Source organism: Dipodomys merriami, unplaced genomic scaffold (assembly GCF_024711535.1).
Source record: "Dipodomys merriami isolate MVZ:Mamm:240054 unplaced genomic scaffold, mDipMer1.0.p SCAF_128, whole genome shotgun sequence".
Classification (NCBI taxonomy): Eukaryota; Metazoa; Chordata; class Mammalia; order Rodentia; family Heteromyidae; genus Dipodomys; species Dipodomys merriami.
Window position 1 is genome coordinate 2,990,089 of NW_027202582.1, and position 24,996 is coordinate 3,015,084.

Below are 24,996 nucleotides of genomic sequence, written 5' to 3' on the forward strand. Positions count from 1 at the left end.
AATTACAGGCCTATGTACCACACCTGGTCCTTTTTTGTGTTTTTCTGCTTATAACTGTTTTGCTTTGTTTTTTTTTGGTCTTGGGCTCAGGGTCTGGGCACTGTCCCTGAGCTATTTTGTTCAAGGCTTGTGCTCTACCACTTTTGAGTTCCACTTACGGTTTTTGAGTTGTTAATTGAAGATAAAACACCAGTCTTTTCTGCCCAGGCTGGCTTCAAACCATGATCCTCAGATCTTAGCCTGTAGTTAGGATTATAGGCATGTACCATGGTGCCTGGCTAACATTACACTTTTGATCCCTTTGAAATTTAGTGGATATGAGGGGTGAGTTGAGTAGCCGTTTTCTGAATGACCTATCAGGAAAAGAATTTAAATAACAACTTCAGTGAACCTAAGTGAATTAAGGCAAAACTGTGCATCATGTGTCCCATTTCTTAAGAGAAGAAACAGGAGTTTGGACACTCTATGCAAATTTGTTTTTGCTTCTCTTGGCTACACAGGGATTTGAATTCAGGCCTTGTGCTTGCCTAGGTAGGTATTTTACTGATCCTTGCTTCCTGCATGAGTGCATACGTGGAACATGATTTGCCTATTTTTAGGTTTAATGTAATTGTTGGGGTGACCAGGCAAATGTCACCATGTCCAACTTCCTTGAGTCTCACAGACCTTTTTTCCTAGTCTGGCTTGGAACTTTGGTCCTCCTACCTCAGTCTCCCATATAGCTCAGGATGATGGGTGTGTGTCATCGCACTCATCTGTAGGTTGAGAAGAGGGAACAATCCTTCCATTTTTGGCTTTCCAAGTAGTTAGGATTACAAGCATCAGTTTGTTTGTTTGTTTGTTTGTTATTGGGATTGAACTTAGGGTCTGGGTACTGTCCTTGAGTTTTTTTTTAGGTCCGGTCATGAGGCCTGAACTCTGGGCCTGGGTACTGTCCCTCAGCTCTTCAGCTCAAGGCTAGCGCTCTACCACTTGAGCCACAGCACCACTTCTGGCTTTTTCCTTTTTGCTTATATGGTGCTGAGGAATTGAACCCAGGGCCTCAGGCATGCAAGGCAAGCGCTCTACCACTGAGCCACCTTCCCAGCCCTCGTTGAGCTTTTTTTGCTCAAGGCTAGTGCTCTAGCTACTTTGAGCCACAGCACCACTTCCACTTTTCTGATGGTTAATTGGAGATGGTTAGTTGCCACCTGAGCTGACTTTGAACCACAATATTCAGATTTCCTGAGTAGCTAGGATTACAGGCGTGAGCCACCGGCCCCTGGCCAGTTTTCCTTTTGTGAAAACTTTTTCCTATGTGGGTCATGCTGGTCCCAAGTTCTTGGATTACATGTAGATACCAACATGCTTGACTTTTATACTTTCTTAAAAAACGCAATTTTATTGTATATTAAAGGGTTATTCAGAGGGGTTACCATTTCTTTTCTTTCTTATTTTTTTTGATTGGTTGTGGGGCTTGAATGCTAGGCTTGGGTGCTGTCCTTCAGCTCTTCAGCTCAAGGTGAACACCCTACCTCTTGAGCCACAGCGCCACTTCTGGTTTTCTGGTAGTTGAAGTCTCAGGGATTTTCCTGCCCGGGCTGGCTTTGAACATTGATCCTCAGATCTCAGCCTCTTGAGTTGCTAGGATTATAACTGAGCCACCGATGCCTGGCTTACGATTTCTTAGGTAATCAGTGCACTTCTTTTTTTCTTTTTTTTGGTCGGCCGTGGGGCTTGAACTCTGGGCTTGGGCGCTGTCCCTCAGCTCTTCAGCTCAAGGTGAGCGCTCTACCACTTGAGCTACAATGCCACTTCCGGTTTTCTGGTGGTTTATTGGAGATAGGAGTCTCACGGACTCTCCTGCCCGGGCTGGCTTTGAACCACGATCCTCAGATCTCAGCCTCCTGAGTAGCTAGGATTACAGGCGTGAGCCACCAGTGCCCGGCTAGTGCACTTCTTTTTTGGACAGTGTTACTACCCCTTCCTTCACCTTCTCCAAGTTTCCCCCTACCATCCCTGCCCGCAAGTTGCTATTTTTTTGATGAAAGATGAACTGAGCAAGGCAAGTATGCCTTCTACTTCCAGTTTTGGTTTTTGTTGTTGTTGTTGGGTTTTTTTTTGGCAGTTTCATGCTTAGGGGGTGGGTGAATCAGGCTGGCAGTATTCCTCCCACCCCACAAGAAAAAGTGAACAGGTAAATCATATTAGCATGCGTTACGCTATGGGTTTTGTATTTGTTCTAGAATTAATCCTTCCCTCCCCAAATCTAGTCTTTCTTTTGGTGCTTCTTAGTTTCTTGAACTTCTTGTGGTCCTGCTTTTCTTCTGTTTTTTAAAATGCTTTAATCTTGTTTTTGTAGAGTGCTTTAATATTCCAACAATCTTTTTGACCTCTGGATCCTTCACTGCATTGATGTCTGCCAACTTTCATTGTTTTCTGATCCTCTTTGTGTCTTCTTCACTTTCTTAATCAACTTGAAATTTGTCATTCCTGGGTCAACAGCACCAATTTCCTTAAAAGGCAACCAACGAGTCTCTCAATTCCATTTCATCTGCTTGGACAGTCTGTAACCCAGATAACCCAGTCCTTTACCAACACTTTATTGTGTACAAGACTGAATGTGATTGGAAAAAGTTATCTTAATAACTGGTCTCAAATAACTGAGGGCTGGGGATAGAGCTCAGTGCTACAACGTTGCTTAGCCGCTCCACCAGGTTCTGGGTTTAATCCTAGCACTTCAGGTCAGTCAGAGCATTATCCATTATCCTTTGCCTCATTGGTCCACTTACGTAATATGACCTACTATGTATTTTATTGAGAAGACAAAATTGTAGGGAGAGTGGATAAGAAAGCAATAGGGTGAATTTGATCAAAGCACCATTATAGAGAGCTTATCATATGCACTTATCAGTGAAATCGATATGATATTATATATGCTAATTTAAAATAATTGTAGAGCTGCAGGTGTAGTTCAGTGGTTTGTGTATATGAGGACCTGGATTCCATTCTTAACACTACCTCCCCCCTGCAAAAAAAAAAGAAAAAGTTGTGAGTATAGTGGTATGTTGTTGATCTTTGGTGCCAGTGCTGGGGCTTGAAGTCAGGGCCTGCATATGCTGTCCCTGAGCTGCTTTTGCTCAAGGCTATTGCTAGTAACATTTGAGCCACAGCTCTACTTTTGGCCTTTTTGATATTTGGAGGAAAGAATCTCACAGACTTTTCTGTCCAGGCTGGCTTTGGAACCATGTTCCTGAAATCTCAGTCTCCTAATTACAGGTATGAGCCATCAGCGCCCAGTTCTTTTTTTTTCTTTTTTTCTTTTAGTACTAGAACTAGGGCTTGACCTCAGGGTCTGGGCATGGTCCCTTTGCTCTTTGGCTCAAGACTGCTGCTCTGCCACCTGAACCACATAGTGACTTATGACTTTTTGGTGGTTAATAGGAGATAAGAGGTCTTGGCTTATCTAGTTTTGAAGTGGCTAGTTTGTTTGTTTTTTTCCTTCGGTTGTGAGGCTTGAACTCTGGCCCTGAGTGCTGTCCCTCAGCTCTTCGGCTAGCACTCTACCATTTGAGCTACAGCGCCACTCTGGTTTTCTGGTGGTTTATTAGAGATGAGTTTCACGGACTTTCCTGCCCAACGTGGCTTTGAACCGTGATCCTCAGATCTCAGCCTCCTGAGTAGCTAGGATTACAGGTGTGAGCCACCGGCGCTAGGCTTGAACTAGCTAATTTTGAACTGTGATTCTCAGATCTTTGCCTCCTGACTACATGCTTGAGCCACTGGTGCCTGGCTCTTTGAGTTTTTTGTCAGTCTTGCTATTTCACCCTGGCTGGCCTCCAAATGGCAATCTTCTTGTCTCTGCCTCCCAAGTGCTGGGATTCCAAATACAAACCACCATGCTCAGCTAAAATTTTAGAGTTTTACCAACCATATCTAATCATTTCTGACATTTGAATGCACATATTGTTCCTTCTTTTAAATGAGCCTCCTTTGCCTGCAGTTTGTGTTCTCAACCCATTTTTCTTCTTTATTGGATCAATAGCAATACAAATGTCCTATTCCTATTCACAGTTACCATGTAGTTTCACTCCTGTTTGTAGCAAAACTTACAAGCTTTTTTCTGTAATTTTATAATTTTAAAAAAGTTTTGAAAACAACTATACACTAAAAAATATTAAGGTGTTGTGCAAAGGGGTTACTATTTCATAAGTCAGGTAATGAGTACATTTCATTGTTGGGACAATGTCACTCTTTTCCTCACTATCCCAGTTTTCCCCTCCTGTCCCAGCCCACAGTTGTATAGTTGATTTTCCACTAATGCTACTGAACATTGGTTCACCTTTCCTCCTTCCCTTTCTGCGCCACTTCCTTTGCCTCCCTAAAAAGAAGCAAAAGCAAAACACCACCACCAACAACAAAAACCTATGTTCCCATTCCCTGGAATTTGTTTCGATAAATAATATTTTTATTTATTTATCTATCTATTTATTTATTTATTTTTTGGGTCCGGTCGTGAGGCCTGAACTCTGGGCCTGGGTGCTGTCCCTCAGCTCTTCAGCTCAAGGCTACCGCGCTACCACTTGAGCCACAGCGCCACTTCCAGCTTTTTTCTTTTTGGTATGTGGTGCTGAGGAATCGAACCCAGGGCTTCACGCATGCAAGGCAAGCACTCTACCACTGAGCCACCTTCCCAGCCCAATAAATAATATTTTTAAATGTTCAAAGGAGTTACACCTTTGGCCTAAGAGATCCTCCTTTAGTCTCTCTGTATGTAAATGCCTGTGGTCCTATATAAGTTATCATGTCTAGTTTTTTTTAGATCTAGCTTCCATATGTGAGAGAAAACATGCACCATTTGTCTTCTGAGCTTGGCTTACCTTAATACCATTTAGGTATATCCGTTTCCTTGCAAAATGACATGCTCGTTCTAATGGATGAGTAAAATTCCATTGTGTATATGTGCCACATTAAAAAAATCTTATTATTAAAGTTTTGTACAGAGTGGTTGCCATTTCATAAATGAGGTATGAGTACATCTGTTTTTGGGGGGACAGTGTCTCCCTTCCTTTGCTTTTTCTCAGTTTCCCCCTCTCATCCCTGCACACATTACGTAGGTTATTTTTCACATAGTATATACTGAGTAGCATGATTACATTTGTTCACCCTTCTTCCCTTTCTGTGCCCCCCTTTTACTTCCCTTCAAAAAAACCCAAAACGGGCCAGGAAGGTGGCTCAGTGGTAGAGTGCTTGCCTTGCGTGCATGAGGCCCTGGGTTCGATTCCTCAGCACCACATAAGCAAAAAGTAAAAAGCCGGAAGTGGTGCTGTGGCTCAAGTGGTAGAGCGCTAGCCTTGAGCTGAAGAGCTGAGCGACAGTGCCCAGGCCCAGAGTTCAGGCCCCACGACCGTACCCAAAAAACAAAACAGAACAAAAACCCAAAACACCAAAAGCATAAACACCACTACTACTACCACCACCAATAACCCATGAATTTGTTTCAATAAATAGTATTTTAACTATTTTGAGAATACCTTTGGGTTCTTCCCCTAAGGGTATCCTCCTTTAGCCTGTGTGTGAATGCCTAGAGTTCTGGGGCTTGAACTCAGGGCCTGGGCTCTGTCCCTGAGTGCCTCTGTGCTCAAGGCTAGCACTCTACCACTTGAGCCACAGCACTACTTCTGGCTTTTTCTGTGTATGTGGTACTGAGGATTTGAACCCAGGGCTTCATGCATGCTAGGCAAGCACTCTACCTCTGAGCCACATTCCCAGCCCCTGAGTCCTGTCCTGTTAATTATAGTTACATTTTAGTTCTAGCTTCTATATGTGAAACAAGACATTCTGTGTCTCTGAGTGATTTGTTGTAGGTCTATCCATTTCCCTTGCAATGAAGTAATTTTATTCTTTCTAATGGATGAATAAAATTTAATTGTGCATACATACATTTTATTGATCCACTCATCTTTTGTAGGGCATCTGGGCTGTTTTCATAACCTGGCTATTGTGAATACTGCAGCAGTGAACATGGATGTACAAGTGTCTTTTCTGTACCCTAACTTGTAATGGTCTGGGTAGATAGATGTCCAAGAGTGGAATGTGGTCATAGGGAAGTTCTTTTTTCTTCTTCTTCTTTCTTGTGCTGGGGCTTAAACTCAGGGCCTGGGACATGAACCTAAGCTTCCCCACTTTTTGCTTTTTTGGGTAGTTTATTGAAGATAAGAGTCTCATGGACTTTGCTGCCTAGGTTGGCTTTTTGAACCACAATCCTCAGATATCAGGCACTTGAGTAGTTAGATTTACACTTGTGAGCCACCAGTGTTTGACATTTGTTTAGGGTTTTTTTTTTTTGAGGAATCTCCAAACTGCCTTCCAGAATGGTTGCACTAGTTTACATTCTCACCACAGTGCAATAGGGTTCATTCTCCCTTCCGCCCCCCATTCCTACCAGCATTTGTTATTTGAATTATTTTTTTGTTGTTGGTAGTAGTGGTGGTTGTCGTGAGGCTTGAACTTTGGGCCTAGGTGCTGTCCCTCAGCTCTTCAGCTCAAGGCTAGCGCTCTACTACTTGAGCCACAGCACCACTTCCAGTTTTCTGGTGGTTCGTTGGTGATAATTGGAGATAAGAGTCTCACGGACTTTCCTGCCCAGGCTGGCTTTGAACCAAGATCCTCAGATCCCCGCCTCCTGAGTAGCTAGGATTACAGGCATGAGCCACCAGTGCCTGGCTAAGAATGAGTTCTTTTAACAAAAAATTTACCAAGAATAAGGTTCAGAAACCACTTTTCTTAATATATTTACATACTTACTAGGTTTAGGGTACAGTACTGTATTTAAACAAGATATCATCTGTGGGCCAGACATTCCTTACCCCTGTGTGATACAGCCAGTATTGTAGGGATTGAAGTGATAGCCACGTGTGATTCACTGGCTGTAGTTCGGACAAAGGTGTACCAAAGAGCTGGTGTAGTGTCTCCAATAAGATGTCCCCAGGCATAAGAATATTCAGATTTATCATGCAATCACTGATTGCTACTTTGGGTAGTTCTGCTTTTCCATATACTTTGAGGTTTCTGGCCATTGTAGGGACAGAGTGGCAGAACAGCTCATATGACAGGTAGGAAGCCATTTGACATTTCTTAAGTGTTATTTCCTGAATTTCTGGATTGGAAGCATAATTCAACTGGTGGTGTGCCTGCAAAGCAAGTGCTAGGTCCTGAGCTCAAACCCCAGTACTAAAATCACAAACAACTGAACTTCTGATCTTCCCTCTACTCTATATCCTTTTTTTTTTTGTCTTTCCATAATCTTATTAGTAATTCCATCTTTTTCACTTACTCCGGCCAAAAAATTGGGCTTCCTATCTAATCCATGAGGAAATCTGTTAAGGTGAAGTAGAGTTCCACCTTCACTGTCGCTTCCCATTTAGAGCTACCACCACTCTTCACCTGGATTCCAAGATGCTTTGCTAACTTATTTCCCTGCTTCTGACCTCACATAACTTCATACTAGCAGCCAGAATTTTTTTTAGGGGGGGGTGCCAGTCCTGGGGCTTCAACTCAGGATCTGGACACTTGTCACTGAGCTTTTTTTGCTCAAGTTTAATGCTCTACCACTTGCACCACAGCTCCATTTCTGGCTTTTTGCTAGCTAATTAGAGGTAATCTTAGCTTTTCTTACCTGGGCTGGCTTCCAACCATAATCCTCCTGAATAACTAGGATTATAGGCACGGCACGAGCCATCAGTGCCCAGATAATTCCCTTGTTTTTCTGCATTAGCTAGATTCTGAGGATTTCCAAGTGTTGAATCTCCAGCCCAGACCCAAACTTCCTCCTTAGTGCTTTAGCTTGCAACCTATGCATCTACTTTAGAGGCATCTAGTTTAAGTCTGTCCCTAGACTGGGTTAATCCCCAGTTCTTTAGATAACTGTAGGAGTTCTTTCTAGACAGTGGTCCTCAGTCAGTGTTGGAAGGGATCAAGAGACAAAATAAGATGAAAAATGATGGGAAGAGCTCTTAATGTGGCAAGTCACAAATAGTTGAGGTGTTTTAAAATGTGTTAGAAGCTAAGGCTCTAGTTTCCACATAATGCCTCTCCTTCCCTCTTCATTTTCTTAGAAAAACAGAACCAGTTGGGAATGTTGCTCACTTGTTAACTCTTATCTAGCATGTGCAAGGCCTTTTGTTCCATCCTGGGGGACAGGCCAACAACTAAGCAGAAAGGAAATTAAAATTGAACCAGAGTGTTTGTTCCCCTGGAGTTTGGATTCGGCAAGCACACAATCTAAGGCAGATGCTAAGGCTTGAGTTCTCCAGTGCTCCCTTGGCCCTTTCAATATTCTCCCTGAACATAATGCTTTTCAACTACTAGTGATTTTCCTTTTCCATCTGCATCCCTTCTAGAGCATTCAGCAAAGCCTGAAGGATGCCATTGTATCTAGTTTATTTTGTAGTTCTTTTTTTTGGGGGGGGGGGGGCGGGGTCCAGTCGCGGGGCCTGAACTCTGGGCCTGGGTGCTGTCCCTCAGCTCTTCAGCTCAAGGCTAGTATTCTACCACTTGAGCCACAGCGCCACTTCCGGCTTTTTTCTTTTTGCTTATGTGGTGCTGAGGAATCGAATCCAGGGCCTCATGCATGCAAGGCAAGTGCTCTACCACTGAGCCACCTTCCCAGCCCCTATTTTGTAGTTCTTATCTCACTTTTTTGCTTGATGATTTATTGACTATTCACAAAATTATAAGAGGGACAAAATTATTTGCTTTGTTAATGTATACCTTAGCATCTGGGAGTGATCCCTGGAACACGTATCAATAAATATGCAGATATAAATCACCATGTGAATGATGTGCCAGTGGGTCATGCCTACTCAGAAGGGTGAGATAAGATAGTTTGAAGCCAATCTGGGTAAAAAAAGTCCATGAGACTTACCTCCAATTAACCAACTCATGGTTCAAGTGATAGAGCCTGTGAAAAAGCCAAGCAAGTGTGCCAGTTCCGGGCTGGGAAGGTGGCTCAGTGGTAGAGCGCTTGCCTTGCATGCCTGAGGCCCTGAGTTCCATTCCTCAGCACCACATAAGCAAAAAGGAAAAAGCCCTAAGTAGCTCTGTGGCTCAAGTGGTAGAGCGCTAGCCTTGAGCTGAAGAGCTGAGGGACAGCGCCCAGGCCCAGAGTTCAGGCCCCACGACCGGACACCCCCCCCCCCCAAAAAAAAAAAGTGCCAGTTCCTGAGTTCAAGCCCCAATGTGTGTGTGGAGTAGGACTAGAGGGTTCATGAGTGGCCACTCATGAGTGGTTTTAGCTCAGCAGTGTCGTAAGGCAGGAATGTGGATGTTTTTCAACCCTGAGGACAACTGTGGCTTTGATATGTGGTGATCCCTAAGGTCAGCTAGAGCACTGCCAGTTCTCCCTCAGCTCTACTGCAGTTCCCCGCACCTGAGAGTCTCCGTAAATGTAAACATGGCTTGCCGGGGGGGGGGGGGGGGGGGGGGGGGGGGCTCCTCTCCTCTCCCCTCCCCTCCCCTCCCCTCCCTCCCTCCCTTCCTCCAGGGAGGGACAGATCATTTAACCTTCTTAAGCCTATTCCTTTAATAGGAAAGCCAACCATGTTCCTCACTGGGTTCTTGTGAATTAGCAGAGGGTGAATGTGTGGTTTGTATTTGGCCTGCAAACCTCAGGCACTATTCTTAGAATTTATCTTTCCTTATGGGTTCCTGGAGCTGATCATGCCATCCTGCATCTTAGTTCTCCTTGGCAGTGGAGCACAGCCCGGCTGTCATTCAAGAAAACCTTTACACTGATTTCTTTTTTTTTTTTTTTTGGTCGGTCATGGGGCTTGAACTTTGGGCCTGGGCGCTGTCCCTCAGTTCTTCTTCAGCTCAAGGCTAGCGCTCTACCACTTGAGCTACAGCGCCACTTCCGGTTTTCTGGTGGTTTATTGGAGATAGGAGTCCCATGGTCTTTCCTGCCCGGGCTGGCTTTGAACCGCGATCCTCAGATCTCAGCCTCCTGAGTAGCTAGGATTACAGGCGTGAGCCACCAGTGCCTGGCTTTTACACTGATTCTTGACCAATATGACAGCTGTTCCAGGAAATGTGTATTTATTTCTCCCACTCTTCTCCCCAACCTCTAAGACTAGACTTGCTGTCTGAGGAGTCATCCTGACTAGCTTTAAAGCCAATCTTGGGCAAACTGCTTCCTTTCTCTGGCCATCTTGCAGATAGCTAAGGATCAGCTCCTTGTCATACACTCATACACTTAAGTATCCACAGGGTCTATCCAGTATTTTTTTTTCCCTGTGCCTCACTTCTCTATATGACTGGAAGTCAGAGTGGAATCGGGGAGGTTAGGAGCTTTGCCAGGCAGAGCTGAGGCGAAGGAATTCCAAGTGTTCTCCTATCACCTGGAAAGATGCTCTGCTCTGGAAGTTCCCACACCAGGAATCCAGGTGCTTTTCTCCGAGGCAGTAATACTTAAACCTGGTTGTCTTTTTTTTTTTCCCCTCTACTTCTAAGTACTCCACAGAATACTGCTGCTGTGGTGGGACCTTGCGTGGGTAGGTGCTTGTAAACCTCCTCCAAATTGCCAACTAATCAAGAGTTCATGGAGCTCAAAGGCTTAGCTAGAGTAGTGTTTTCCCTACCCCACCAAAATGAGCTAGAGCATCTCTATGACCACTCCTTGTTTCTCGGCTACTGCTAAGTGTGGTTCTATTTGAGAGAAATTATTTTCAAATTTAAATCTTTTTATTGTTATTGGTCATGGGGCTTAAACTCAGGGTCTGGGTTTTGTCCCTGAGATCTTCAGCTCAAGACTAGTGGTCTGTCACTTTGAGCCAGTATGCCACTTCCAGTTTTCTGGTGATTAATTGAAGAGTCACAGACTTCCCTGCCTGGGCTGGCTTTGAACCGTGATCCTCAGATCTCAGCCTCTTGAGTAGCTAGGATTACAAGTGTGAGCCACCAGCGCCCAGCTTCAAGTTTAAATCTTAAGACTTACCAATAATGGTAATGGTTTTGTATTTCTCATGACAATTATTTATGCCACATTTTTGTTACAGCTGTGAAATGTTTTAAAATCTGAGTGTTAGTAGGTGGTGGTGATGCAGTTCTAACCTTAGAACTTCAAACTGTCTTCCTAACCACCCATCCTGTAACATTTTCCAGGGAATGGCACTTGCTAGCTCACACAGGCAACCAGTTATTTGGGAGGTCAACCTGGGCAAAAAGTTAGCTAGCTGTGATGGTGTGCACCAGGGACCAGCTAGCCACACCTGGAGGCATATGATAGGATTGTGGTCACAGGTTGGCCCAGTTAAAATAGCAAGACACACTATTCAGGAAAATCAATCACTTACAGCTTTAAACACCTCTCTTCAGACTGTTCCTGCGTAACACTTACTGGCTCCAACCCATCTATGATTTTTTTTTTTCTTCCTTTAAGACAAAATACCAGGCTAGGAAGATAACTCAATGGTAGAGTGCTCACCTAGCATGCATGAAGCCCTGGGTTCCATTCCTCAACACCACATAAACAGAAAAAGCTGGAACTAGTAATGTGGGCCAAGTGGTAGAGTGCTAGCCTTGAGCAAAAGCAGCTTAGGGACAGAACCCAAACCCTGAGTTCAAGCCCCAGGAATGGCAAAAAAAATAAAAAGTAAAAAAAAAGATTAAAAAAGTATCAGTTCTGCTGACGTGATTAGGGAAGCCTAACATATCACACTAATTGCACATGTGTAACTTGCCTAGTGTTAAACTCAAAATCCTATCTCATTCTCTCAAGTGCTGGGATTACAAATGTGTACCACTAGGCTTGGTTGAAACATTTTTTTATTGGTCCAACCAGCCCAAATCCAATCAAGTCATTGGCTAGGTCATTGGAGACCTACCTCAGCCTTTGCATGTGGTCCCCTGCTGGGCTTCTACCATTAATGCTGTAGGTTTGTTAGTGCTCTTCTAGTGATTTTGAAAGAGCTTGACTACAAGCTGCACGTTATTTATTGGTGGCTCAAGATTTGGACTGCTTTTTCACTATTTCTTTTTTAAAACTTGATGGACTGGGATTTGAACTTGGTGACATTACACTCATCACTTTAGTGACATTCTCAGCTAACCTATCCCTGTTTCTGAAGGTACCACTAACCTCACTTCTACTTCTGAATTTTAGACATTCATTCACTTGAGTCTTTGTAGCTGAGCACAACTGGAAAAGCATCACAATGTAAATAATAGTCACACGAAAGATTAAGTGTTAGAAACGTTTATTTTTCAAAAAATAAAAAAATGGGAGGAGTGGAGTAAAACAAGGCTAAATTTCAGCTAATGCTGTATCACGATCACAGGTAAGACAAAAAAACAAACAAAACAACAACAAAACCCCCAATGGTCCTAGCAATTTCAAAGATTAGCTTCAATGTTAGAGTCCAGAGCTAACAAAGAAGAGCAAAGGCTGCTTGCCACTACATGGTCATTTTAAAGGGAAAGGAGATGCTGCAGGTAGGCAGGGAGAAGGGCTCAACTCCTAGGGAAAGCAAGATCAGAGGGCTCCACTGTATGGAGGAAGGGGATGCCAGCATAATCCTTACCTAGGGCTGTTCAGAGGCTGAAGATATAAGGAACAGTGAAAAGCTACAGATACTAGCATCAGGAAGGAAAGAAAAGTCAACTTAGAAGAATTAAATTAAGAAAGAAAACATAGTTGGTCACAAACTCCTTTGTTTACTGAAACATGAAGCAATGGAAACATCCCGGCAAAGGGGACCGCGCGGAGCAAGTTCTCATATATGACCGCAGCCCGAGGGTTCAGTCCGCAATTATCCTACCTGAAAGAGAGCACAACACAAGAGGCTTACACAATGCCTGGACAGCAGCCTGGCTCCGTGTACAAGGGCCCTGGTCACGTCCTGTATTCCAGCGGGGGCGGGGAAAAACAAAGAACAAAACAAAACCAAGTCAGACTGTATCAAATGTATCCCACGAAATTAACCCAGGACTCTAATAGCTATCTATAAGAACCACTTATAGCAATGTATAGAACAATATGCAATCTAAGTGGAAGACTTCTGTGGTGGTGGTAAGTTCCACTTTCTCATTTTCTTACCCATGTTTTAAGCAGGTTTCAACAAAAGGCATACATGATCAAGAATTTCAGGCTAATTTGGGAATTTAGGAAAAGCAGAAGGTGCTGAGATCTCAGATATAGTCAACTGTTCTATTTGCTTTTTTCTTTGAGTTTGAACTTGGGGCCTGTGCTTGAGCCACACCCCCCAGCCAAAGAGTCATGTAAGCAACCCTGCCTGCTCTTTTTAAAGACAGAACACGGCCATACCATGTTGCCCAGTTTAGCTATGAATTCTTGGGCTCAAGCTGTCCTTCCAAGTAGTTATGACTATACCTACACCCCACTGGGCCTGGCTCAGCTGCACTATTCTAAATGTATCATTTTAATCTTTCACATAAACTTTCTGAAATGATAGTCACAAAGGGTAGATTCTCAACAAGTGGTTTGTCATTTGTCCATCTACAACACACACAACTACATGTCACAGTATTGGAGGTAGATCCATAGTGCCAGTAGTTCCCCTAATTGACCAAGTCAAAAGAAGAAATGACTGCTAGGTTTTTCTAATTCTTCCATTGATGACGGGAACTCCACCAATGGCTGGGAGGGAGAAAAAAAAAAAAGTTAACTCACACCAAGTTCCTCTACTTATTACACACAAAGAGCCAAATCTTGTTCTTGATCTTTGCCAATCCACTTCAAAAGTTGTGATGTTCTTGGATCAGTTCTGCTAGGGTGAGACCCAAATTTGGATCCCCAACAGTTCTGGAGTATTTCATCCTGGCAGCCTCATTAACATCAGGCTCCTGGGACTGCAACCAACTCAGGGTTATTCAGTCCATCTGAGGTTCACACCTGGAAGGTAAGTTTCTTTGAAAGTCATCACTAAAATGAGGTTAGTTGAACAGCCACTGCTTCAAGTTAAAATTCAATTTTAAAATGCCCTGACAATATTCATTAAAAACCATAACATACTTAGTAACTAAAAATGTAATGATAGAAATAAGTTATATGACAAGTTGATAGCAACTTACTTCATAGGTATCTCATGGTAGATCCAACTGTGAAAATTAACAGCAAACTCCACAGGTTCTAAGATGGACACAGTGCTGCACACGGTCTCAGGAAATCCCAAGTCTTACTAACGTAATCATGTAGGACATATAATTTATCAAAGTTCTGGTCACATTTGCTTCTCACTTTACAAAGAGCAAGTTGCTGTAACTTTGTTTTCTTGTACACACATACATCAAGAGAGGGGAGGAGGTAAGTTAGGAATCTGGAAGCTCAGTGGCTTCTAAGGGATGCTCAATTTCAAAGTACAAAGAGAACCATGAGTATATAAAGTTGTCATGCTGCCATTTGCATTTTGATGATTTGGCCCATCTCCTAATTATTCTTGCCATTCTAATACCTTTGGTACATATTTCAAAGGAAACATTAAAATTTCAGTTACCACCTATGGGATTTTTTTTTTGCATGTCAGAAAATTACCAGTTTATCTAATTCCTTAAGTATTCTCTACAAAAACAAAACTGCAGAAGGAAATGGGACACATAGCACAGGCTTCAAAGAGAGGGCTTACAGAGGTTTACGATCTGAGTAAGGAAAAGGACTACACAGGACAGCATCAGAATGTTCGGCACTGAAGCAAGCATCACAGAATGAAACATTTATAGGACTTGATCTAGCTTGCAGATAGGATACTTTGATAAAGTCTTAATGACCCAAGAAACAGTTTTAAACTGGATGCCTAAAACTAGTTAATGTTCTTCCTGTGATAGCATTAGTAGTTCCTGAACCTGTAGCCCTTTCTGCTTAAGACTACAGTGACCTTCACAGTGGAAAGAACATGAGTTTTAGCTTGGTCTGAGTTTGAATTTGGGCTCTACCTCTCATTTACCCAATGACTTAGGACAAAGTACTGAATGTCTCTGAGCCCTAGGTCTTGTCTATAGGCCAAAATCCTTATTGTCTAGATGACAGTATGCACCAAGGGTACCTGACAACTACTAGTTCCCTCAAATGTATCCTGTGCCCCAAATCTGCGTAAACAACTGATTAAAGAATGTTCACACTAACAAACTGGGCCAAGCACTAAAACCCCAACAAGGCCAAACAAACCCGTGTAACAGGCCTAAGCTGCAGAAATACGCCAACCTAGTTTTTGGGTACAGTTCTGACAGCAAACAAGTGGCTGGAGCCTCCGGGATGAAGACAAGTTCTCTTGCAAGGGAACTAGGTGAATCTTACTACGCCCACCCCACTCTCACCTCCAGTTTTTAAAAGGCTGAGTACCGTGTTCGGTCCACATACTGCTCTCGCTCATACCGGGCCATGTCATACAGAGAATTCCGTGCAGCTGCGGAGGCCTGAGACAGCTCGCTCTCTGGCCCGTACCCGTAGCCCTCGCCGACTGCCGGGAGCGCGGCTGCCGAGCGGCGCAGCGGGCTCCTGTCCCTTCCGTAGTAAGACGAAGAGGAGGCGGCCATGGCGGCTGAGGTGGCGGCCGCCCCCGAGTTCTGCAATAGGTGTCTGTCGTAGGGATCCACCGAGGTGGAGTTGAGGTGGTTGGTCACGGCCGAGCTCTGGACTTGGGGCAGGTGGGACATGGACTGCTCTGCGTAGTTGTAGGCGGAGGCGGCCGCCGCAGCCGCCACGGCCTCGTAGGAGCGCACGCGGTAGCGCTTGTAGTAGTCGAGGGCGCCGTAGGCATCGTTGTAGTACACGGACTCCCCGTAGCCCATGGTGTAGGGCGTGCGCACCGCGCCGTACTGTTCATTGTACTGCTCCGTAAAGTCCGCCACGCGCCCCGTGCGGTCCACCGGACACTCTTTGGACCAGTGCCCCTCCTTCCCGCACCGGTAACAGCCGCTCTGGTCTCCCATCCCAGGAGCAGTCCGAAGCCGGCTGGTGGACAACTGCACGTGCATTCTTTTGCCTTGAGGAAATAGATTGTGATAATTTATTATATCTCGGTGGTATTTTTTACCCTCCCCAATGAAAGCAAACAGAAGAAACACACGCAACGCATACATTCCTGTGACTTCACTCAGCAAGCCTCGCCCCCAAACAAGCTGATGCTTCAGTAGAGGTGACAGGAAACGAGTCCCCTCGGTCGCCAACACCACACTCCCTCCCGCCGGTCTCCACGGCTCTTCCAACACAGAAAGGGAAAAACTTCCCTCTGTGCCTGTTACTAGTTTAGCAGTTAAGGCCTGCCATACTCCATTTATCTAGCAGAACTTCAGTTAGGCCACATTTGGAAGCCGTGTTTCCCACCTGGACATTTCCTATATTTCCTAAGCGCCCACAAACCAGAGCAAAGTCCTGCAGGATATAGCCCAGTGCTAATAGCACATGCTTATTAGATGGCATTCAGTACTCAGTATCCTGGATTCAGGACTTAGCATTGCAAAAAGAATGAAAACTTCAACAACAGGAATCTTCTGCTATCTTGTTTCCTCCAGCAATTTGAGCTGGTTATCACCAGAGGCTGTATTGTGCACCTAAACCATACTTGACTTGATTCATCTCTCTACCTGTGGAGTTTTTTAAGACCCTCAAGATTTCAACACACATATACACACACACCCCGCCACCTTTTCTCTTAGTCCATTCTACTGCAGAAAAGAAGATTATTGGACCAGCTGCTTTCAACAAGAATTATATATTTACTTAAGAATTAAGATTTTAAAACAGTACTAGCAGCTGGGCGCTGGTGGCTCACGCCTGTAATCCTAGCTACTCAGGAGGCTGAGATCTGAGGATCACAGTTCAAAGCCAGCCTGAGCAGAAAAATCCCCTTGATACTCTTTAATTAACCACTGGAAGTGGAGCTGTGGCTCAAAGTGATAGAGAGCTAGCTCTGAGCAAAAGAGCTCAGAGAAAGCGCCCAGGCCTCGAGTTCAAGCCCCACAACCGCCCCAAACAAAAAAACCCAGTAACAGGAGTCAGGCACTGTTGGCTAATGCCTGTAATTCCAGGCTACCCAGGAGCCTGAGATCTGAGGATCACAGGAAAGTCTGTGAGACTCATCTCCAATTCACCACCAAAAAGTCCGAAATGGAGCTATAGCTCAAGTGTGGTGAGCACTAAAGCTCAGAGACAGTGCCCTTGGTTCAAGCCCCAGGACCAGCAGAAAACAAAACAGACGAAAAACAAACCCTACCAGCTTTTTAAGGACAAAATGTTTGTATGTAGTGGAGTGATCAGCAATTCACCCTGCTACATAGCTTATAATTTCTTACAGGGATTCTCCACTTGTTAGAAAAATGCAATTACCTAAAAATCTCACCCATTCTAACAAGCCTTGTCCATGCTTCCAGGAAATGACAGGCATTGAAGAATTGCTAAGAGAAAAAAATTCTCTCTGGGGCTTGTGTACCACCAAACTTGGGAATTTCAACCCTTATTGATGAAAGCATTGGTCTTTAAAAGCAGTTTAAGAAAAGTAGTATATCTCAGCAGTTTGGAGATCAAGTAGAAGTTTTTCAAATTGGAGCCAAAGGCAGTGAGCACAGAGGGCTGGGCTTCATGTCACACAAGGGCTACTAGGGACAAATCCCCATCTGCACCGGCAAGTTGCTCTCTTAAACAGAACTTGTCCTGTATGTGTGCAGGTAGGTTGACAGAAAGCCTTGTGCTCCAGTCATCCCTTTGGGATTCAGGACAGCAGCCACAATAGTGCCTGTATGGAACTTGAGAGGGGAGCAGGTTAGTATGCTCCACCAATTTAGTCAATGTCGTAAGGCCCCCTCACTTTCCAGTACTTGTTGCCTCTAACAGCACAAACAGAACTGAGGTTCAGGCTGGCCTAAACACAAAGACTACCAAAAACTAACCAACATGAAAAGGGCTGGCAGAATGACTCAAGTGATGGAGTACCTACCTGGCAATCATGAGGCATTGAGTCCAAACCCTAGTACCACCAAAAAAAAAAAAAAAAGATACCAAATGAAGGAAGTACTGAGTCACCCAACCTACCATTAAACTTTCAGATTTAAATATTCCTAATCTAATCCTTCAATGTTATTAAGGACCATAATGTTTAGAAGAGAAACAGATTTCTGCCTATTTCTATATAATAGAGCTCTCTATAATTTAGACTAGAAAATGGTGGCTTTCAAACATACAAGTGAGATTAAGCTACATGAGCCACAAACTACTCTTAATTCTGAAGTCAGAGAAACCATGACAATCCAAAAGCCAGCCATTCCAGAGGCCTAGAAATCATCTGTAAGGAAAAATAATTCATTGAATTTGCTCAATACTTTCTTTAGAGTTTAGAAAAACAAATCTAGTAATTTTACTTTGATATTTTAAATATGAAATCCAATCTCAATTCTTGCCTTTCTTTACTCAAGTTTGTAAGGACCTATGGCAAAATCTATCTCTGTGAGTTGTACTATGCTTCTCTATTACTTTTAGGAACCAGGTCAAAGAAAACTGACGATTTTACCACAGAAGAAAAGAAAGATTTTCTGACATCTACAGGTTACTGAACTCTTAATACTCTCCAGAAAACCAGACCAATAAAATTGTTTACTCTTGGGAGTGAGAGTAGAAGAGAGTATTAAAATGCTGAGATGTGGAAACCTCAGGGTCCTAATTTCTGAGCTACACGTGCCAGAATGCACAGATGGGTAGAGATGTAGTTAATATGTAATAGTCCTTTTGACTTCATCCTGACCAAGACACCACTACATACACTTCCCTTTCAGCAGCATGAATGGTTACTTTCCTTGCTAGTTCGTATGAAAACTGTTCACTGATGCTTGTAGAAAGAAACCATTTTGAGAAACAGGTAAACTGAGAGTCTACAACTTCCTTTTAGAAATGGCAGTCATTAACATAGAATAAGATAGTGCTGGGTGGGGGGCGGGGGGCAGGGGTAAGGAGGGAGTCTGACTCAGGCCAGTGCTTGCTCGGTAGGCACTCATCACTGAGCCGAGGATACCTCCAAATGCTTCTTAGTGGTAATTTCTGAGATTTCCAGCCCAGCACACCCTGGCTTCTGATCTACCTATTTTAACCTTCCTCCTGTAGCTATGCTACTGGACCCAGCTCTTGGTTGAGAGAGGGTCTCAAATTTTTCTGCCTAGGTTGGCTTCAAACCATGATTCTTCCATTCCTAGCTTCCAAGTAGCTAGGATTACAGGTGAGCCATCAGCTCAAAGTGGCACTTTTTAGGGGCTACCTTCATTCGATGATTTGTAAAAGCTTTAAATTGAAAAATAGAAGCCAGGTGCGATGGCCCTTGCCTCTAACCCCAGTACTCCGAGGCAAGAGGACCTCTAGTAGGAAGCCAGTCTGGGCTAGAGGGAGACCATGTCTTAAAAAACAAAAAGCGCCGGGTGCCGGTGGCACTCAGGAGGCTGAGGATTGCGGTTCAAAGCCAGCTCAGGCAGGAAAGTCCATGAGACTCTTATCTCCAATAAACCACCAGAAAACCCAAAGTGGCCCTGTGGCTCAAGCAGTAGAGCACTCGCCTTGAGCTAAAGAGCTCAGGGGCAGCACCTAGGCCCAGAGTTCAAGCCCCATGACTGACCAAAAAAAAAAAAAAAAAAGGAATACAGCAAAAGTAACTAACTTTATATTACAATACTAAACTTACTTATCACCTGGAAAAAAAGATGGTCACAAAAATGTCTGTTTTATAACGCAGAATTAGAGGAGTCAGGCAGAGAATCAGAAAACCAAACACATTTTCTTCCTAATTCAGTTTATCATTTATACTTTCTAAGGAAGTGAAACACTAAAACAAACAAACAAAAAAACATGGTTCCATTCATTATTCAGATATCCACTTCCTAAAGTAATTATACCTGCTTTATTAAGACACATACTTAGGACTGGGGGTGTAACTCTATGATGGAGTGCTATTTAGCATGCACAAGGGACTCAGTTCGGTTTTCAGCACCAAAAATAAGGCAAACAAACCCAAACACATGCTCATCCTAAGCCAATTCTCAGCTTTTCTAATACAATCTTCCCTCTTTCCTCTTATTACTTTTTTTAAGAGCGGGGATGGGTGTGTGTGTGAGTCTAACCAAAGGTACACTGTGTACATAAAGGGACATGTCAAAATGAAACTTCCTTGTACAACTAATTGATGCTAATAAAATGTAAATAAGCATCTGTCTTACAAAAAATAAAAAGATATGTAGTATTGTACTAAGAATACATATGCAGTGTTTGTACCTGGATTTTACATCGGTTTACGTTTTGCTTGTTACCTGACAAGTGAGAAGCCTCCTTCAGAACCAGAGGTTCGGGGCTGAGTAAAAGAACATTTTGCTTAACACCTAGGGAGAGGGGACCTCCTTCACTCCCCACTGTCCACCATCATCCATTCATAGCAAATGAAAAGAATTAAGAATACTTTTAAAGCTGAAATGCACCAGCATTCCAAAATAATAAAAAAAAGTTAGCATGAAAAATAAGGAAAGCTTTTCCATCTTAATCAACTTTCTAACATAGTTGTGAGCAGCACCAACATTTCACATTTGCTGCCATATTCTAGTCTTGCTAGGGGTCTGGGAGGGAAGTATGGAAGAGATCATCAACTCTTATTTTATTTATTTTGGCTGGTCCTGGAGTTTTAACCCAGGGCCTGGGCTCTGTCCCTGAGCCTTTCTGTGCTTAAGGCTAGCGCTCTACCACTTGAGCCACAGCACCACTTCCAGTCTTTTCTGTTCATGTGTTACTGAGGAATTTAACCCAGGGCTTCATGCATGCTAGACACGCACTCTACCACTAAGTCACATTCCTAGCCCTAACTCTGTAAGTGCAGAAGCCAGGCATTGGTGGCTCACCCCTGTAATCCTAGCTACTCAGGAGGCTGAGATCTGAGGATCCCGGTTCAAAGCCAGCCCGGGCAGGAAAGTCCATGAGACTCTTATCTCCAATTAAACACCACAAAAGCCACAAGTGGAACTGAGGCTTAAGTGGTAGAGCACTAGTCTTGAGGAAATAAAGCTCAGGGACAGTGCCCAGGCCCTAAGTTCAAGCCCCAAGAAGGAAGGAAGGAAGGAAGGAAGGAAGGAAGGAAGGAAGGAAGGAAGGAAGGAAGGAAGGAAGGAAGGGAGGGTGGGAGGGAGGGTGGGAGGGAGGGAGGGAGGGAAGGAAAGGAAAATGACTGGTAATGCAGTTTGGCCCCATGCTCTGAAGAGTAACTTCAGTTCAGGAAATCACTGGTTGAGGCCAGGAGTACTCTAGTGTTCCCTCACAAATATCAGCTATTTGCACACTTTTTTTTTACCCTTTTCTCCCCTTGGTCTTTTCATTCTCTTTTCTAGGTTTAGCCAAGGACTTTTCAGTACTTCCTCACATCTCTTTTAGTGGCATTTGGGACAATGAGTGTGTTGACTTTGGAAAAAGGAAAATGGCTGTGAATGTGTGGTCTGATCTGACATTGCTGATGAAACCTTGCAGAACAGCACTATCCAGCAGAACTTTCTATGACGATGGAAATGTCTCACATGTGCTAATGCAGTAGCCATTACCCTTGTGACCAAGTGAAAAAGGAATTTTAAATACCATTTAATTTCAGTTAACGTAAATGTACTACATTTGCAATGATTACTATATTAGCACAATTCTAGAGTTTTCAAGCCCCTTAATGACAGCTTGGGTACCTTTATTTTCAATATAAGCAGTATGATATGCTCTGTGAAGCCCTCACTGGAACTGCTTCACAAGCAACAACATCATTTCCATTCAACCTTAAATTTCTAAAACTTTGCCTACCCCTTTCGCCACCCATGATTAAATAATGTTTGGTGGAACTAATAGACCATGATATATTTTTGGCTCTGCTTGTATAATCCAGACTGAAGCTCCCCCACCCCCACCTCAAACCCAATCACTGCCCAGCCTTCCAACACAGGGTTTCCTGTAAACACCTTGTTTTTCTTACCATTACCTAAGTGTTCAATCTCTTAAATAAAAGGTTTCTTGATCACAGCAAAGCTGGTAAGCCTTCTACCCTTCCTTCTACCATGAGGTACTCATTTGCCCAGAGAGACTAGACTTCATACAGCGCTCAAATGAATGAACATCATTGCATACAGTAACCTCCAATTTGCAATCCTACCCGGTTGTAGAAGAACATCTCAGCAAACCTGAAAGAGGGAAGTGTTTGCTTCTCCAAGTGTAAATTATGCATAAGAGCAAATAGCTAAGAGAACAGATCACCTAGCCCGACTGGTCTTGTGCTCTTGCCTCAGCTCTGTTCCCCCACCCCCAGAACCCAGAGCAGTTCACCTTGGAACTCTGTGTTGTCCAGGCCCCTGATGGCCTCCACTGCATCCTCGGCCCGCTCCATGTGGACAAAAGCGTAATCTTTCACGATGTCACATTCGATGACTGGACCATACTCCTCAAACTTGGCCCGAAGCTCTTGGTTGGTACAAGTGGGACTGATGTTGCCCACGTGTAACTTGGTTGAAGCTTTGCTCTTATTCTTGCTGGCTTCCACATTGATGTTCACCCCATGAAGCTTGTAGTGGTGCAGGTTTCGGATGGCATCCTCGGCCGCCGTCTTGTCCTCTATGTGCACGAAGCCGTAATTCTTAATGATGTCACATTCCAGCACCTTCCCATACTGCTCGAAGAGTGAGCGGATCTCCTGCTCTGTGGCCTCGCGGGGCAGGTTTCCGATGAACAGCTTCACCATCCTGACAAGAGCCTGAGAGAAAACAAAAGATTTCAAAAATCAGGTGTAGGCTGAGGAATTCGATGGCAGCTGCGGTCACGTCGCTTTCATACTCTGAAGTTGTGGGCACCTCCGAGACCTTTACAGACAGACGTTCATTATTCTTAACAGAGGAAGCAGCCTGTTCTTAAGTAAAGCAAAATGTGGATGACATGCAAACCGGTAGGTCAGGGTGGGGTGGGGGAAATCAATGCACAGCCCGGTCCCCGGTCTCGGTGACACGGGGCGCGCTGAAGTCACGGGGTTAGCGGCTTCAGGCTTTACAACACGAAGGATAAAGAAAAACCCCAAGTGGACAGGCTTAGCGGCACCGGTGTCCCCGGTGACAAGGTTTTGGAGGGAAATCTGTACCTTCCCATCGTGTGGCATCACCTCCCGAGACGCTCTCGCGAATAAGAGGGTCTCTTCCCCCGACCCCAGGACGCCCGAGCCGGCCGCTCAACCTCCAGCCTCCGCAGCCCAACAAAGGCTCGGCCCGACCCCCGCCCCGCCCCCTCCGGGCCCCCGGCCCCGCCTCCCCTCGTCGGCCCCGGACCTTCCGCGGCAAGGTGAGAACCCCCAAACCCGGGCCGTTCCCTTCGGCGAGAGCCCCGGCCTGGCCCACCCCGGGCCCCCCACATCTCCCCAAGACCTTCTCGTACCTCCGGATGGCGGCGGCGGTGGCGGCGGCTCCCGCGTCAGAGAGAACCTTACAAAATGGCGACCGCCGCTCGAGCCTCGGCGCGACCGGGCCTTTCCTCGCGCGCCAGCTCACGCACGCGCGAGTGCGCGCAGCCGCTTTCACCTCCCCCTCGCGGGCGCCGGATAACCAATCCGGAGGCCGCATACAAGTGACAGCCCACCAAAGGGGCGGGGCCTGCGGGTGAGACCGCTGCGGAGCGGAGGTCAGCCCGCCCCTAGCCCCGGCCAGCCAATCACGGCCAGAGGAGGGGATTGCGACTCACGCGTCAGAAAGGCTCGAGACGCAACCACCGCCGGGGTGAAATCGGAACTCTGGGGGGCGTCACTACCCTTCACAATGGGCCGAGATACCGGGCCTTCGGGGACTGGGGGCTCGGTGACAAAGGGCCGGCTCACGGGCTCCGCGCCGGGGGCGGCGGGGGCTCGGAGCGGGCGGGCCAACCTCGGTGGGCGCTGGGGGCAACGCTTCGGAAATCCGGGCGCGCCACCTTTTAAACCGAGGCTTCTTCATTGGGGGCGGGGGGCTCTTTAAATCCTTTCAGATGTCATCAGTGCACACGTCGTTCTTCCCCGGTGAGGACCGGGAACCTGGGAGCAGGAAGGTGTTCGGCGGAAGAGCTGGGGTAGCGCCGAGGCGTTCGGACCCGCGCTGCGTGTGAATTGACGTTTCTCGCTGTTCAGGGTAAGGTCTGATTTTGGGGGTGTACATCACAGTTCCCGAGGCTCGGGCCGGGGGGAGTGCCGGGTTCTCCACGTCCGCCCCGGGCTGCCAGAGATCCCAGGCGGTCAGCGGCCAGCCGCGGTGCAAGCGCGCCCCCTGGCGGCGGGGGGGCGCGGCCGCCGGACACGCGGGGCGCGCGGGAAGATGGATGGACGCGGGGGGGGGGGCGGGGGGCCACCACTCCTCCCTGGGGTGACCCGTGACACTGCTCGGACACCGAGGCGCGGGTCTCCCGCGCTGCCTCCCCAGGTACTTGGACACTGTCTCTGTCCCCCGATCACTTTGTCAGTCTCTGTTCTTCCAGTTTTAATAACCGACCTCAAGGCTTGTCTCCCCTGAATCCTACTTGCCTCCCCGCCGTCTGGACTCAGACTTCACTCTTGGATAGTCTTGGCAGTGGATGGAACATTTTTCTTTAATGTTCACTATTATCCTTATCTAAAGTTTTATTATCCTTATCTAAAGTATTCTTATCTAAAGTCGTGTGTGTGTGTGTGTCAGTGTTAGTGTTGCGGCTTGAATTCAGGACTTCAGCTCCCCGCTAAGCTCTTTCCACCCAACATTGGTACTCTACCACTTGAGCCATAGCTCCACGTTTGGTGGTTAATTGGAGATAAGCGTCTCATGGATTTTTCTGCCCAAGCTAGCTTTGAACAGTGATCCTAAAATCTCAATCTCCTAAGTAGCTAGGATTACAAATGTGAACCACCTGCACAGGACCTTTCAGAAAACCCTCTTAGAGAATCTGAGTCTCCTGCCACCTGTCTCCACACCCTGCATTTTTGGATTCCTCCCCTCCCCCCACCCAATTTCCCAAATTTTCTGAGATTTCCAAAACTCATG

The 24,996-nt window shown here is 45.4% G+C and overlaps 1 protein-coding gene and 1 long non-coding RNA gene across 4 annotated transcripts; one reads left to right on the top strand and one right to left on the bottom strand.

The window, feature by feature from the left end:
• Window positions 1-12,216: 12,216 nt before the first annotated feature.
• On the bottom strand, window positions 12,217-23,518 carry LOC138824352 (RNA-binding protein 4B). Of its 2 annotated transcripts, none has more exons than XM_070018189.1 (4): window positions 23,393-23,518; window positions 22,301-22,724; window positions 15,307-15,974; window positions 12,217-12,794 (listed from the first exon to the last, which is right to left on the bottom strand). In XM_070018189.1, exons 2-3 carry the CDS (start codon window positions 22,710-22,712, stop codon window positions 15,316-15,318), a joined length of 1,071 nt encoding a protein of 356 aa, XP_069874290.1. In that variant the 5' UTR covers window positions 22,713-22,724; window positions 23,393-23,518; the 3' UTR covers window positions 12,217-12,794; window positions 15,307-15,315. The 2 variants fall into 2 exon arrangements, with proteins under 2 accessions (XP_069874290.1, XP_069874289.1); XM_070018188.1 differs by lacking the exon at window positions 23,393-23,518 and adding an exon at window positions 23,103-23,198.
• On the top strand, window positions 22,573-24,632 carry LOC138824353 (uncharacterized). 2 transcript variants are annotated; one of them, XR_011371064.1, is made up of 3 exons: window positions 22,573-22,913; window positions 23,975-24,114; window positions 24,458-24,632. It is a non-coding gene; the product is annotated as an uncharacterized lncRNA (long non-coding RNA). The 2 variants fall into 2 exon arrangements; XR_011371063.1 differs by lacking the exon at window positions 22,573-22,913 and having other exon boundaries at window positions 23,824-24,114.
• Window positions 24,633-24,996: the final 364 nt, after the last annotated feature.

Coding starts and splice junctions, on each gene's coding strand:
- LOC138824352 (XM_070018188.1), bottom strand. Junction 15,975..22,300: donor GGACAACACAGAGTTCCAAG/GTGAACTGCTCT, acceptor TATTTCCTCAAG/GCAAAAGAATGCACGTGCAG.